We start from the raw sequence: 16,861 nt of genomic DNA, 5'->3' as shown, positions 1-16,861 counted from the left end.
AAAACAAAAAAATGGTTGTTAAAAGCTTTAAAACCCATCCTTTGCAGACAAGGATGACAACATACATAAAAGCAAAGCTCCACAAGTGAGAAAAAACTTTTTAATCAGCGAAAATCTGCATAGATTATAGAAAATCTAATTGCAGTTTTAGGGTTCAGTGCCTCTAACATTACTAATCACCCCAGGAATCAACAGTTGATCAAATGATTCTAAAATTGCTAAGTTTAAAAAATCTTAGCTATCCGTTATGAACGGCAAGCTATGTTCTAAAAATAGAAAATCTTTGCTTTTAAAAGATATCCCCCAATAAATTGTGCAATAAAGTGGGCAAATGCATTTGTTTTTTTGTTGGAACCCAAGGAGGGAGGGGACATTGGGCTGTTTACACTAGTCCCCAAAGTTTTATAATAACATTTTCTTATTCGTTGGCTTAACAACTTTAGGGACATTTATTGAATTTTTGGTTGGTTCATTAATTTGAATGTCAAATTGTTTAACCACTAATTGTAATCAACAGAAAGAGTAATTTTGTGTGTCATTATAGGGGATGTACATCAATTTATCGGCCATTGTCTTATCCCTTTTGATACCTTGTTGGAACCAGTGTGTACATACTTTGCTTTCTTTCAACGATTTTCTAGAATTTGTCAGGAATACATTGTAAAATGTTTGAACTAAAGCCTTTACGTTACCACTTTAAATTGATGAAAGTATTAGTAATATACATGTCTACATATCCACTATTTTTAATGGAAAAATGTAATTTTCCAGTATTGCTTCGAAACCGATTAATATCCGCTGGATTAGAACCGGTTCTCAGCCATACTGAAAAATCTATATAACATCGTATTACAGAAATTTTCCACGAATATTATAATAAAAATCATAAGATTAATACCCGTTTTGTTAGCCTAAACCTTCTGCCACTCCGGCCTGACAAAACAGGTTTTAAACCTATAAATTTTTATTTTATAATCTGCTGAAAGCTATCTATAATACGATGCGATAAATAACTATTATCAGCATTTTTTACTACCTTTGTAATATCTAGAGAAATTACTGTCCTTGTTTTTTAAACCTTCCTTAGACTGGTCGTACTGATAGATTGGCAGGTTAAGCAAATTGTTGCAATCCATTGGCCCTATCCGCCGCCAACTTTATGGCTAAAAATGCTTTAATGCCCTTAAAGATTAAGTATTTTATGGTTGGCCCTAAAAAAGTTTGTATTATAAACTAGAAAATGATTTAATCAGATAAGACTGTTAAACCATAGACGCGTAAAAGTTGCACGAGAGGATTTTTCTGCAGGAGTGGATTAAATAAGAATAGGTGTCTGCCAAAAAATGTTCGCAACTCATCCGCAATTGAAAAACATAAAAATCTACCACATCATCACTGCACCCCCCGACAATTTGAGCTGAAATAAGTTGTCATTTAGGGTTATCTATATAACCTATAATGGCAACTATTTTGTACAAGTCGTGGCCCTGAGTATGCAAATTTGTAAGAGATCTTCTGCAAGGCAGGGATCTAAAGGGAAATGCTAATGGCTTATACATGTACATCCCAAATCATGATGCATAAAATTATTCTTTTTGTAGGTTTTATTCAGTGGTTGAAATGATTGGACACTGAACATGATGAACTAACCCATAAAAAGTAAAAAAAAAGGCTCCAATATTGTTCAGTCAACGAATAAGAAATCATTATCATAAAACTTTGGAGACTAGTGAAATAAACAGCCCATTGTCCCCTCCCTCCCTCCCTGTCTGCAAGGATAATTGTTAATGTTTTGGTATTTAGTTTGCCAAAGATTAAACTCACCAGATAAAGCAGGGATTTAAAGGGATAAGACATTGGCCGATAAATTGATGCACATCCCCAATGATGATACTCAAAATTACCCCCTATGTAGATTACAATTAGTAGTTAAAACGTTTGGACACTCAACTCAATGGACCGACAAATCGAAATTCACAAAAGGTCACTAAAGTTGTAGAGCCAGCGAATAAGAAAACATTATTATAAGACCTTCGGGGACTAGTCTAATAAACAACCCATTGTTCTCTCCCTCTATGAGATAAAGGATAACCATGAAAAATAACGTTCAAACTAGGATAATACTTTACAAAGCAAGCAGAGTAAAAAATCTGATTTGAATATTGCTGACTTTTTTGAAAATAAAAATTGTTTTGATTACGAAAAATAAAAAAAATGTGTAATTTTAAGCACCTTCTCTACATTTGGGTATATTACTATGTCAGTTCGTCAATATGAAAAAGTAAAATAAAGTATATTAATTAGTCTTTTAGGTAAATATCTAACTAAAAGTTTATGAAAAGCATTTTGTTTACCAATAATTGGCTTTTTCAAACCTCCTAAGTTAATTATGATAACTTTTCTCTCAAAATTTTTTTTGTCATTGTAACATTGTATTTGTTAATATAAATGTAGTAAGTATAGATGTATAACCCAGACAACTACTTGGGCCCTGTCTTGGGAACCTTTTTCGTCTGCTAGCAAATTGCTTTTGCTCTTGGGATGTGTTAATATATACAAAGCTATTGGCTGATATCTAAAGACCCAATGGAAAGTCTGCCCAGGGTCAACGGGATGGGGACATACAGTTATTTAACACCTTCCCCCTCTATTGTCTTGTTCTAATTTTGTTAATATCTTAATTCTATTTTTTATATTTCAAATCTTATTGTATGAAGTTATTTGAGTAGTAAACAATTTTTTCCTCTTTTTTCTCAGGTTCATCTCTACCCGGGGGCTAGTTCTCTTTATTTTAGTAATAAAATTTTATACATTCTTTCAAACGAATATTTCTATAATTAGGGTCAGTCCTTTCATACGTACGTTAAACATTACCTAACAATTAGCTCTTATCGTTGATTTAAAAAAAAATCTTAATTGCCCTATATGTTTCAACTTGGTGTAATGATTACTGTAAAAGTAAGGTACGATTTAGAATGCGTAGTAACTCTATAGTCATTATCAGAAACAGAAAGTCCGTCTGTCTATTTAAAAAAAGGGTGATTTTTGAATTTTATAAAAAAAAGTATGTGAATTTGTCCTACTGGCTGATTTTGAATCTTCGCTTTTATAGATGTTGTCATCCTTGTTCTGTGTATTGTTTAAAAATGTTGCCGCAATTAAAAAACTTTTTGATTTGTTAAAATTAGTTTAAACAAAAATATCAAAAGACAAAGTAAATTGACTCTTTGATTATGCTTACGAACCAGGTATGTGACAGCCTCCAGTATTATGATCTTACCTTATGGAAAGTGTTAAGTGTGACAGGATTGTCCTGACAGACCAGGTATGTGACAGCCTCCAGTATTATGATCTTACCTTATGGAAAGTGTTAAGTGTGACAGGATTGTCCTGACAGAACAGGTATGTGACAACCTCCAGTATTATGATCTTACCATATGGAAAGTGTCAAGTGTGACAGGGTTGTCCTGACAGACCAGGTATGTGACTGCCTCCAGTATTATGATCTTACCTTATGGAAAGTGTCAAGTGTGACAGGGTTGTCCTGACAGACCAGGTATATGACTACCACCAGTATTATGATCTTACCTTATGGAAAGTGTCAAGTGTGACAGGGTTGTCCTGACAGACCAGGTATGTTGCAGCCTCCAGTATTATGATCTTACCTTATGGAAAGTGTCAAGTGTGACAGGGTTGTCCTGACAGACCAGGTATGTGACTGCCTCCAGAAGTTCTACAAGGTCAAGCTTCTCCTGATCCCGGCGGGACTCATCTCCATCACTAAACAATTTTTTAAAAATTAATTGTTTCGTTTAAAAAAAAAAATTATCTTAATATTTTGATATTCTTATTCTTGATATTGTAAAGTAGAAGTTTTTTTTGTCTATAGCGAAGGATTTCGCTAACCGCTAAACTGATATGGTTATCCTTTACAGTGAAGCTTCTTATGGGTCCAGAAAATTTTTAAAATATTTTTGGGAGGGTAACTCCACCCTCCCAAGAGAAATCGTTCCTAGAAAAAAAAGTTTCCCCCTCAAAATATTTAATTTTATATAATAAAGTAAAAGCGCCTCTAGAGGTCTCTAGGGACGTAGCCGCTAGTAAACCCAATAAAATATTTAGTTTTTTTTGTTACATTGGGATTCTTTGAGACCCTATATTCTAGGGGCGCGGCCACTAGAATTCAAATATAGTAGTGACGACATGATATTAACTTTATCTTATCTCGTATTGGGTGTGGCCTAGAGGACATAAGGATAATATATGTACACATTTACACCCATACAATTTACTAAAGTCTACAAAAATCATGAAATTCATTTTAATCTATAATTCATTGTTTAGTTTGAAGAAATAGGAGCTTAGAGGACAATCACATCAGATTCGCAAACAACTTATTAGCTTAACTTCTATTGGATATATACATTTCCGTTATATAATATTGCAGCTAATTCACCAAAATGCTAGTGAACAATTATCAATCTGGATTTTATGTATATTTTAGTAAATGAATCTTGTAATCTCTAAATGTCGAATGTATATATAGACATATGTCTCCATACTTTTGCCATCAAATCAATTATTAAGTCATCAACTTCAAACGTAATGGGTGTCACAAAAAATAGTAGTTTTGGCTTAATTAATTATTTTTTAAAAATCTTTTTATAAGATAAAACAACTTTGCAAAATAAAAAGTCAGGCAATTTAAACCTTTGTTCTGTTATACATGTAACTAAGAACCTTGGCTTCAATTTTCATCTTTTCGCAATAATTATAAGGCACATACAAAAATGACTAGATTCGAGTAATGACAGGAAAAAATTGTCGCCAATTAAGCTTGCTAACGTGGAACTCGTTTATTGGTCAGTTCGTTTATCCAGTAGGAGGGGAGGAGATGGGATAAAGAGTGTTAAAGGGGGTATCGTTATATAAGCCCGCTGCAAGTTTTATTTTTTTTAGAAAACATGAAAATCTGTTGTAAGCACTATTACTATATCCAAAATCCCCCTGTTACTGGCTATAGCTATCTATGTGTGTGGCGCAAACGCCTTAAATATTGATAATGAAGCCTTCAATGCAATTATTAGCAAATATTGCTTAATGTTAAAAATTTTGTCCGATTTAGTTCTCCACTTCAGGGAAGCGTCACATAGGTCTTGTGGTGGTTTTATACTATGTTTTTAAGGCTTTTTCTGCTCTTTCCTTCATCTTAAACACAGAGCACCTAGATGATATATGCGCAGCCTCTAGTTCATTATAAATTTATTTCGATCAGTTATTCTCTATTGAACAGTATTTACTTGGTGGTTTAAAATTGAAGAGATTGGCATTTTCTAATCTACACAAATGTTTCAAGTTAGTGATAACACAGATAAAAAAATGTTTATGACATGATCATGGATTTAAGAACATTTAATCCGAATTCTACAATGTCTCATGTCTCCGCCCTTTATAAATTATGACCAAACATTGGCATCCAAAAATTGTACAAGTATTTTCATTTGAAATTTGAATTTTATTATCAATTGTCAAAAACCCAAGGTCGTTTTGTTTTTGTTTAAATATCCCTCTAGGCTACTTGACCAATTTAGTTGTGATTTACAGTAAGGCTATTATAAGCTCTAAATTATATAAGGTTAGTATATCACTAAATGTTAAGAGATAGTCAAGAATCGTATTAAAAGGAAGATTGCATTTTTTATAGTTTTATAAAAATGAAGTCATACTTGCCTACCATTGGTCAATTAAAATGTATACTGGCCTGCCATTGGTAATTTAGTCTGTGTATCGTCTAATCCTTGGCCATTTGTATTGTATAACGTCATTTCTTTATAGGCACCATAAACAGCTTTGTTTTGATAAAAAAAAACATACAAAAAAATATTGCTCATTCTTGGTCATGAAAACAAAATGAAGTGGGAGTAAGTACAAGATGTTAAAGTATCCCTCACTCCATACATTCTGTGTCTGTGTCAATAATTGTTCAGGGGACAATTAATACAATCAAGGTGTTTTTTTTCCTTTTGATATCTTAAACTGGAAAAAGTATAAGAAAGATCTAACTTTAAGTCTTTTTGTTTGCCTATTAGATGAATGGATGTAGGATATACGTGGATATTATTACAGGGGAAAAATTATCATAAATTTAGTATTTTAACTTAGACATTAATTATTGGTTAGTTCGTTCATCTAGTAGGAGGGAAGTGAAAGGGGTAAAGGGGGTGGATGGAGAGACCGTTTTTTAGCCTGCTACAAGTTTCACTTTTTAGAGAATATGAAAATTTAGTATAAGATCTAAGTAATAATAAATACATAATTATTTGGTTGGTTCAGCTGTCAATTTCTTTAAAAGATATAAAAATTGTAAAACATTCAAGGAAAGGTTTGTTTTCATTGACAATTTGGAGAGAGGGATCTCTGAAAAGCATCCGCTCACTCCAACCCCAAACAAATAAAAAACTAGGTCTTTTATTATGGATGTTATGACCGGGATATTATTGTCGTTAATTTATTTTGCTATTTCCCCTGTTATTTATTGGTCAGTACAATCATCCAGTAGAAGGGGAGGGGATGAAGGAAATGGAAGGGGGGAATCTTCATGTTAGCTCCTGCGTTTTTTACTTTATAAGACAAGAAGAAAATCTGGCGTAAGATCAAAGTAATAATACATCCATTACCATATTCTACAATTTTACTTAAATACAAAAATATAAAAAATGTAAATTAAACTAAAGATTAACGGCATTGCTTCAAGTAGCAAATGAAGAAATTTAAATAAAATCTAATATTTTTCACATACGTGATATTTCAAATCTAATTCACTACGGGGGGTGTATGGGGGTAGGGTGGCGTACATGGGGTGGTAAACATTGGAAACATGTTCATATTATTCATTAATGGTTGTAATATCTTGACATCTGAGTCATGAACTGATATTGATTATTGTAATGTAACCAAGATAGATTGGTATAACATGCAACACATATGTGTACATTACAAAATTAATTTCCATCCCTTCATAATAGGACTAGAATATAATCTTGGAAATTATATCCCTACTTAAACGAACTTAAAACGTTATTATAATCTTATCTTCCAAAACTATAAGGTTTGCGGGATGAAAAAAAGATCCCATGAGCCTCAGTTAAAGAATTACCAAATAATAAAAGACGCCATACAATACAAATGACCAATGATAGGCCAGCATATATTTTACCATAAATCAATTGCAATGTCTATTATTGATCATTTGTATTGTATGAAGTTATTTTTATTAGGCACTATTTGCTGTTTCTCACTTTATGATAGGGATATAATTTTTCTTCCTCTCCCGTCTAATCTAAAGGGATGGAATATTATATATACATATATACATGCATGTACATATAAAACCACTGTACATGCATGCATGTTGTATATCTACATGTTTTACATGCATGCATGTGCGTCTCAGACATTGGATATTTATGTGTAGTGAGTTCCAGGGATCTAAAGGGATAAGACAATAATAAATCTTTGTACATCCCCAATGATTATACACAAAATTTATAAAATTAGAGGTTGAAACGTTTGGACACTCAAATAAATGAACCAATCAATCAAAATTCAATAAAAGTCCCCAAGGTTATTAAGTCAACGAATAAGAAAACGTATAAGACTTTGGAGACTAGTGTAATTAACAGTCAAATGTCCCTCCCTCCCTGAAAGAGTTCACAATAAAATTAAAAATAATATTTATGACAATTTTCCTCAAATGTGTAAAAAGTTATTTACAGAAATTTTAATTAATTCTATCTCTATATTAAAAATGTTCATTTCTAGTTTTAATCCATTTTTCTTATTCATAGCCACTTCCCAGTGTTCTTAAGCCCATTTAGAAGAAAATCAATCTTGTGATAGGTATACCCATTTATTCTTCTAAAAAAGTAACAGGATCTGTATCTGTCTTTCAGTATATACCGAAGAACCACTGTAAACGCAGAATCGATACGGTTCTCCTTTATAGGGGAGCTTATAATAAGTCCTGGGAAGGTTTTGGAGGAAGGAACCACCACCCCGGCCTACCATGAGAAATAGCCCCTAGACAAAAAGTTAACACCCCCCACCAAAAAAAAAAATTATTTTTAAAACTTCAATCATCTCCCCCCTTTAGAGGCCTCTAGGGGCGTATATTTTATTTGATATAAACTCATGATATTCCTATAAAATAATATAAACACGCACCTGTGTGAGCAGCAGTTTTTAAGATGTGAAATCCAATGATCCTGAACCAAGGAGCCCTGACTACTCTCATCAAACAGGTTAAACAGGTTCTGGCAAAATTCCTAAAAAAAGAAAAAAATATTAGATGTCACGTGACAATTAAGATATAGTTTTAAACATATAAATTTTAATCCTCTTTAAGGCTAATGAAATCAGGAACCTTAAAGAATAAGACAATAAATTGCAGACTCTAATTATAATAAACTTAATTTTGTAGATTAGAATTATAAGTAGAAAAGTTAAGACACTGTTAGATTGTACATCTCAATCAAGATATAGCATAAGAAAAAAAATAAATAGCATAAATCTAATAAAGAACAAAGCAATTTAAGTGTAATTAAAATCAAGAGTAAATATTTTTAATTCTTAATCAATTTGAATTATGTTAAGGTTTAATTCTAATGTAATCTAAATTTTTTCATTTCTGTAAAACTCAACTTTATATTTTTTATAACTTTAATTGCAAATTACATTTACAGGTAAAAGTTTAACATATTTTTTCAATTTAAAAAAAATCATCTTCTAATAGTGAAAAAATTTGAATAATACATTATGTAAAAGACTCATACTAGTGTGACAAGAACACTCTACATTTTTAGCTAATGGATTTTTTCAACAACTGTAATGGTACAGAGATCTAAAGGGATACGTCAATGGCCGATAAATTGATGTATATCCCTAACACACAATTGCCCCTTCTGAAGATTACAATTAGTGGTTAAAAATTTGAAAATATACCAATCAAACAAAATTTAATAAAATTCCCCAAAGTTGTTAAGTCAACGAATATTAAAACGTTATTATAAAACTTTGGGGACTAGAGTAATAAACAGCCAATTATCCCCTCCCACCCTGACTGTAATGGTGTTTTGTTTGTTACCATTATTATATTATGCTTAATGTGTATTTGCATATATACAAGAAAGTATTTGTCCAAAACTGGAGAATTTTTCAATGAAGCTGTTTAAAAAATAACGTCAATCTGGCCATTGGTCAATTAAGATGTATACTGGCCTGCTATTGGAAACTTAGTTTGAGTATTGGTCTATCATTGGTCATCTAAATTGCATGACGTCATTTTTAAAGGCACTATAAACAGCTTTTTTTAAGTCCTGGTTCTGTCTGTCCGTGTTATTAAAAGATCTCAGTAACCGATGCACCAATTATGTTTTGTATTATGGTGACGATTCTATGGTGGTATAAAAATATTTTCTAATAGATATAGAAACACATTAATACCTAAATCCACCAAAAAAAATGTGAATCAAATGAAAAATGCCCTAATTTTTTAAAAGCTTGGGGGAATTATCTTAAAATGAAAAATAGACAAAGCAAAGTTAATCGAACAAAAATTTAATCAAAAATCAATTTTTACTTAAAGTAGATTTTGATAAATGTAAAGTGATTTATCAAGTTTTACTCCAGTCAAAAGTTACCCCCAAAACTATTTATAATTTTATGGTATTTGATAAATTAAGTTTGATTTTTTAAAAAAAGCTATAAGAAAGTAAAATTAAATGAAACATAAAAGATTTTTTTATTAAATATAAAAAAAATCTATTTTTTTAAATGTTGTAATATCTTTAATTGTTATAATAGGTTTGTTGACAGCTCTGCTCTAAATAAAAATGATGATTACCGAACAGAACATAAATAGATTATATAAAAAAATCCATCAGAATTTTTGATTATTATCCTTTCCACTAGTTCATTTAGACAAATATATAATGAATATAAAATCATTTTAAAACAACAAAATCATTAAGAAAAACCATTAAATAACTAAACATTATATGTATATGGTATATAATGGCTGATCTATAGATTATGAATAATGCAATAATTGTTAAAACTCTCTCACCCGAATAATTACCAAAGCTTCCTTTTATAATAGCGCAGATACTCTATAATAAAAGTACGTCCGTCCGACGTTACATTGAAAGTCAACGTTTAAGCTGTTTCTGCGGAATTTGCTATGTCTAGTCTGGAGGCTTTACGATTTTTCTCTTATTTTTTCAATCACAAATTGTAATATTGCTGTATTAAAGTCAATTGTTATTTTTGAAAGCCCTCTTTTTGTGCTTCGGACAAAATCATCCTACTTGTTTAATGTATTATCAAAAAATGAAATAGATCATTAAAAAAAAACAATTGTACATTTCAAATTATGCAGATTTAAATCAATTATGTATTGAATTAATTTTTTTAGCCCTTGAATTTAAGTTTTAAAAGTTTATTATAAATATATTTCTGCAATTTATAAAAATCTAAAGCAGCTAGATTTATGGCTATAAAGATCTTGTAAACGTCTTAGCTTTAATTTAGTATCAATAAAGGAAGGTTTTAGTCCATTTGGAAAATGTAATCCCCCCCCCCTCCTCCTAAGAGACACGCACAAATTAAAAAATAATCTATAATTTATTTTAAAGACTGTGTCTACCCCCCCCCCCTCCCCCACTTTTTGGACGTCGTCCCTAGAGAATGAGTGCGGAGCCACTAATGCATATACAAAAAGTACTGGTAATGTTATTTTAATGTATGTATATTTGATATTGTATGCATGTATATTTTAAAAAAAAACCTTAATGAATTCTGTCAAGAAGACAATGCTACATTATGAAAAAGAATTGAATATGAAAAATCTGAATGTGTCATAATATTTGTATTTTATATCATGTTCAATTTTTAATATACCTTTTAATGTTTTAATTTCACGAAATGCAAAAAATGTGGGCTCGTCAACCGCCTTTTTTTATCAAGACATCTAATATTCAAAATTGAGCTACCACAGCTGCAAGCAATTCAACAGCTAATCTAAGCCTATTATGGTGACCGTTCGCGGCTAAATTAAAAAAATGCAAACCATAAGCAGTCGTAACTAAGCAGCCATTAAATGCTAAGCCCTGTATTGCCATCTATTATATAAAGGATCTCGCTAACCGCTGAACCGATATGGTTCGCCTTTACAGTGAAACTTCTTATAGGTCCAGTGATTGTTTTAACCCTCCCAAAAAAAGGATACAAACAAAAACTTAGCTGCGCGCGCAGCCACTATCTATGTATATGCATAACCTTGCTTTCTAGTTTATTAACAAGGATTAAGGTTAATTGTGCATGGAACAAAGTCTGGAATAATTATAATTCTGACCGTATGAGTGCGCAGAGTCAATAAAACTTCCTATTATCCCAGGGTCCGCAAGTGCAAAATGACCCTACAATTCATCCCCCTCCCCGTCATAACAAAATTATGTTCGATAGTCTTGAATTTCTTCAAGGAGTGTTTTGTCATAGAATTATTTAAGTAAACGAAAAACTACAATCGAACTTTTAAATTTGGTGCTAAAACAGATTAAAGAATTATGAAACGGTTCTGAAATATTCCAAGAAGGTTGCAATTTTTTTTGTTGCAAAGATGCTGTATTCCTATTTTAGATACTTATATAAACAAGGGTTATTATATACAATATCAGTCCAGATAAAGAAGACAGTATACATTTTACCATTGGTCATGGTCAATATAAATGTATACTGGCCTTTCATTGGATATTTGTATTGTATGACGTCATTATTTATAGTCACTATAAGCTGCTTCACAAATAATTTCATAAAACATAGTAATAACATAACTTTACGGTAGAGTTGGGGGATGAGGGTGGGCTATTTTGTTGCTGCAATTTAAATTAATGAGATGTTGTGCAAAACTCTTCTCCTCCTCCCAAAACAAACACAATTAAAAGTCAGGGGCAAAAACTGGGACATGGGGCCCATTTAGAGATTAACATACTTGATTAGCCTCGCTATTGTAAACCAATTTAGTTACTTTTAGTTTTACTGCTCCAACTAATACTTCTGCTCATTTCTTACAATACGTTTTGTATCACTCCATAACTTACTTTTCTTCATCATAACTTACATCTGTTTGTTTAAAAATCTAAGGATAATTATAAAATTACATTTGAGGGGTTCCAGGACAAACGCAGGAGTGACAAACGTCGGAGTGTCCAAAAGGTTAGGTATTTCTATACATTCAGGTTAGGTTAGGTTAAGATACGAATAAACTAATAAGCCCCCAGCAGGGATTAGACATTTAAAACACCTATAAGATGGTCTAAAATAGGCTAGGTTAAGTGTTCACTCTGACGTTGTCACTAAGGCGTTTGTCCTAGAACCCATTTGATGTATCTAGGTGTAGTTACTTTACATAAAAATTCATTGGACTCTTTTTTAGTTGAATAAGATAATATTTCAATATGAAGACTAAGGGATAAAACAATATAAAAAAAACAGTAGGTTAAATGTTTTTTTTTGTGATTATGAAGTAATAAGAAAACAAATTGATGTAACTTAATTTTCATCTATAAACTATTTAAAAACTTCTTAATTGATTAGTAAAATATCTCTGGAACTTGGCAGTGACTTGTTCTTGTTAAAAATAAATTCAAGTCAGCCGAATATAACATTTTTACAATCATAAACTATGAGACGCAGGGCATAGTAAAATATTTAATTTTTTTCCCGAAACCCAACTTTTAATGGCTTTTTCTCAGGGGTATACTTTTTACTGTTTCAATGGTTTTAGGTTTTTTTTTGTTTCTTCAATTTTCCTTGTTAGGGCCTGCAATATGATTATTTTAAAGATTCACTCTAGCTTGTTGACCAATCTTTATAATTTAAAATCATAAAATATTTTTTCAGTCCACCACCTGTGTATTGATGTAATTTTTTTAGTTTAGGTATTCGATGTGTTTCTGCCAAAGTAAAAGAACGGGAACTTGTCTATATCTTGTCCCAGCCTATATTATCGTTATTTAACCATTTTAAAATCATTCTATTGGTTCAAACTTAGAATGATGATTCCTGTAACAGTAAGTAACAACTTTAAAATCGTATCTACTCTATAACCAATGCTAGAACGTCCGTATATCCATTTAAAGTATGACAATTAATGGCTTTTTAAAAACCCTATTTTAAGCGCAGCATCTCAATTATCAAGTAAGGAAATGTATGTATGTCCAAATTTAGCATTGTCACTATAAATTTGTTTGACTTTCTGATTTGTTAAGTTTCGCTTTAATGCATGTTGTTATTCTTGTTCTCTTTTGTTTATTCTCTCCCATATACACAGACCAATTGTCTTTATTGTTCTTATCCATTTAATTATGATTATTTCTTATTTAATCCTGTTTAATTTCGCAACTAATTTTTGAATTGTTTGGGCGTTGCTGATATACACTCACTATTCAACTAGATTATTGCATTATGTTAATAGTATTATTTAGAAAGTGTTCAATCTCTTCCGCAGTAAATCACATTGGTAACCATCCAAAGTTTTATAACCACTTTAAAATTTGGAGACTTTTATTAAATTTTGATATTCCAAACGCGTAGAATCCATACTGTTTAACTGATAATTCTAATTTACAGAAGGAGTATTTTTGTTCATCATGATTGGGGAAACATATCAATTGATTTTCCATTGTCTTATCCCTTAAAATTCCTGAGAACATTAGCATATCTAAGATATTGCAAATTATTACCATTAATGACATTGATATCTAATTTTGGCGCTAAAATCACAATGTTGAATTGATATTTATGTGGAAATTATGGCGCAACTATTTAGATTATTACTATCTAAGTCAGTAGATATATAAATAAATTCTACATAATCCTTTTATTTTACAATAGGATTTGTACAGTTTGTCATTGCGTGCGTGCACAGAGATTTAGCGTGAGATAAAATTTACAGGGAGATATTCTTACTTAATTTTAAAGCTTTTTTTGTTATTATTATACCAAAAAAACACTTTTATTTCCATGAAACAGACTTAGGTATTCAGGCTATTGAAAACACAAAGTAATGAATTTTGGAGGATTTTCTTAAAATCAAACTGTACATTAACTGTAAATAAACAATGTTGATCTCGCTCCAATAGGATTATATGTTTATTAAAGGAGATAAAGACAAATCTAAATTAAAGTTATGTTCGTAGTAAGGCCTTATAAGTATTATCATGTAATTTTCCTTCTCTTTATTAGCCAAACAAAAAAGGTTTTATAACGGCAAAAAGTAGAAAACTTAAAAACACAACTGCTATGGTTAGAATGTTGTATTTACAGTACTAGTCATAGGCTAAGATATCTAAATGCTTTAATGCTTTTTTAGGAAAGCTTCTTGTAGACTATGAGCAATTGATTAATATTGTCTTTAAATATTTTGGGGAATGTCAAAGCTCATGGAGGTTACGGGCGAAGCCGCTAAATTAAAACTGGTATGAGCTATGGTTGATTTTATTCCCTGTTGCTTTAGCCAGATATTTAGAAATATGGGCAAAATTCTCAATTTTGCAAGCTTAGCACAGATACTAACCCAGTACCCAAAGTTTTTATGGTTTGTTTCAAGGAAGATGAGACAATGGACGACAAATTAATGTACATCCACCATGATGATATACAATATTACCTGTTCTGTAGATCAAATTTATCCCATTAGTTAACGAATAAAATAACGTGGTTTTAAAACTTTGGGTACAATTGTAGTTTATAGAACATTGTCCCTTCTCTTCCTGGGTTTATTTAGGGGATCAGCTTTTTTTATGAGACTCTTTTGATAAAAAATACTGTTTTACAATATAAAAAGGGGTTTTTATTATTCCACTTGTTAAATATGGGATTATACCCTAATATACATAGGTATGAAAATGTCATAACTCTGCATGAGATGTTAGATTGGCCTACTGCTGCTTCTGTACTGCCTGCGATGTACCCCTCCCTCCTCCCTTTCTCCATCTCTATCTGACTGTCCCTTTTCTCCCTCTATCCCCCCCCCTATTTTCTATAATATCTCTCGTCTTTTTGGTATTGTGGAATTTATAAATATACAACTATAACTTAAATCAAATATTTTTGTGTTACAAGCCAAAACGTTATGAACTGCTGCTATATATGTTAATACAGGAATAAGGGAGCTAGGATATATATTAAATATCTTTACATTCTGACAATAACGATTACTAAACGAAACCAATATCTACAAAATTATAAATATTTGCTGATAATTAGTTGAAAGTTAATTAAGTATGCCAGTCGACAAGGCAAAAACTTAAAGGCCCCATTATCGCTGATATGTATGCCATTCAACTTAAAACTGAAAATCTTTAAAATACAATACAGAAGTAAAATTCTTAATAAAGTAAACTTTTTATTTCAACTACATCAATTCATAAAATAATTTGAAATGCTTCGGAGCAACGAAGCTATTCATAGTACCTATAAGAAATGACGTCGTTCAATACCAATGACCAATGATAGGCCAATACACAGACTAAATTACCAATGGCAGACCAGTTAACATTTTAATTGACCAATAATAAGCCAATATGACGTCATTTTTTATAGGCTCTATAAAAAACTTCCATAGCAACCATTTTTTGAAAAAAAAACGTACGTTTTCCAAAATTCGCAGCCGCCATGCCATGAATTAATATGTAACTAAAAAGTTTTGCATGTAAAATTGGCAAGAACGTAATACCAGAAGCATATCAACACAAACAATAAACTTAATACAAACAAACATTTACATTTGATTCTTGCATATAGTATACTGTAATAAAAATAATAATAAAAAAAAGAACAACAATCAAAAGAAAATGTAAAAACGAGTTTTGATGGCTTGCTTTATCTAATATCTGAATCATCCATTTTGATGTAAAACTTTAGTAGGTTTATTTCTACTAACGGCTACGCCCCTAGAGGCCTCAAGTGGCACTTTAAATGTTTGTTTTTTTTGTTCAAGTCTCTACGATATCTATCTATGTTGCGTTCAAATCTACGTATATTTTAATTTTTTGTGATTTCTCTTTGGAGGGTGGTGGTACCCTCCCCCAAAATAGTTATAAACCTTCCCGGGACCTATAAGAAGCTGCCCTGTTAAGGAGAACCCGATCGGTTCAGCGGTTAGCTGTTACTTTATTATAAGGATTTAGATGAATTAAAATTTTCCTATATGTTTTGAGACTTTCTTTTTGGCATAAAAGCTTCAATTACGAAAATTAGTTTTTAGAGTGTCGTATATTAATACAATTTTATGGACGATAACTTAAAACAAAGCGAAATAAAAATATACATAAATCAACTTGATTTTATTTTATTCTGCTTTATGGAATTTGTTAAAACAAAGCATTTACATAAATTAAAAGTTTTTTCTCTATTTGTAAACGCGCAACTTCTCTATATTGAGCGATGTCTTTTCGTCATTCAATAATGGGGACAGCTATGATAATAATCTTAGTTTTGTTAAAGATAAAGGGGTATGCGACAAAAAATGCATCCTTTTTTAAAAACACGAATTGCGCCACTAGTGTTAATGGTAGAAAAATGCTACACACATCGTTATCACCGCGTTGAGCTCTAGTTTTTGAAAATATAAATAACATATTTGTGATTTTGATTGTCTGTCTGTCTAATTTGCTAATCTTCACTTTTATAAATGTAATTATTCATATTTCTTAATTAAAAAGTTACAGAAAAAAATTATCTAAATTTTCCTAAAATAACTACGCATATTTAAAATGGCAATAAATAAACATTAAAAGCATTA

The 16,861-nt window shown here is 31.1% G+C and overlaps 1 protein-coding gene across 4 annotated transcripts in view; it reads right to left on the bottom strand.

The window, feature by feature from the left end:
• Nox (NADPH oxidase) overlaps window positions 1–16,861 on the bottom strand; it is a 196,024-nt gene that overhangs the window by 72,811 nt on the left and 106,352 nt on the right. Inside the window, exons 4-5 of one of the 4 annotated variants that reach the window (XM_080157021.1) lie at window positions 8,224–8,324; window positions 3,666–3,780 (exon numbers count right to left, since the gene is read on the bottom strand). In XM_080157021.1, coding sequence (XP_080013147.1) covers window positions 3,666–3,780; window positions 8,224–8,324 — 216 coding nt within the window. The other 3 variants (XM_080157023.1, XM_080157022.1, XM_080157024.1) reach the window with 3 other exon arrangements.

This window comes from Acartia tonsa, chromosome 4, assembly GCF_053477335.1.
Source record: "Acartia tonsa isolate MP-2025a chromosome 4, ASM5347733v1, whole genome shotgun sequence".
Taxonomy (NCBI): Eukaryota; Metazoa; Arthropoda; class Copepoda; order Calanoida; family Acartiidae; genus Acartia; species Acartia tonsa.
The sequence above is the reverse complement of the archived record's forward strand: the minus strand, read 5'-3'. Positions and strand labels throughout refer to the sequence as shown.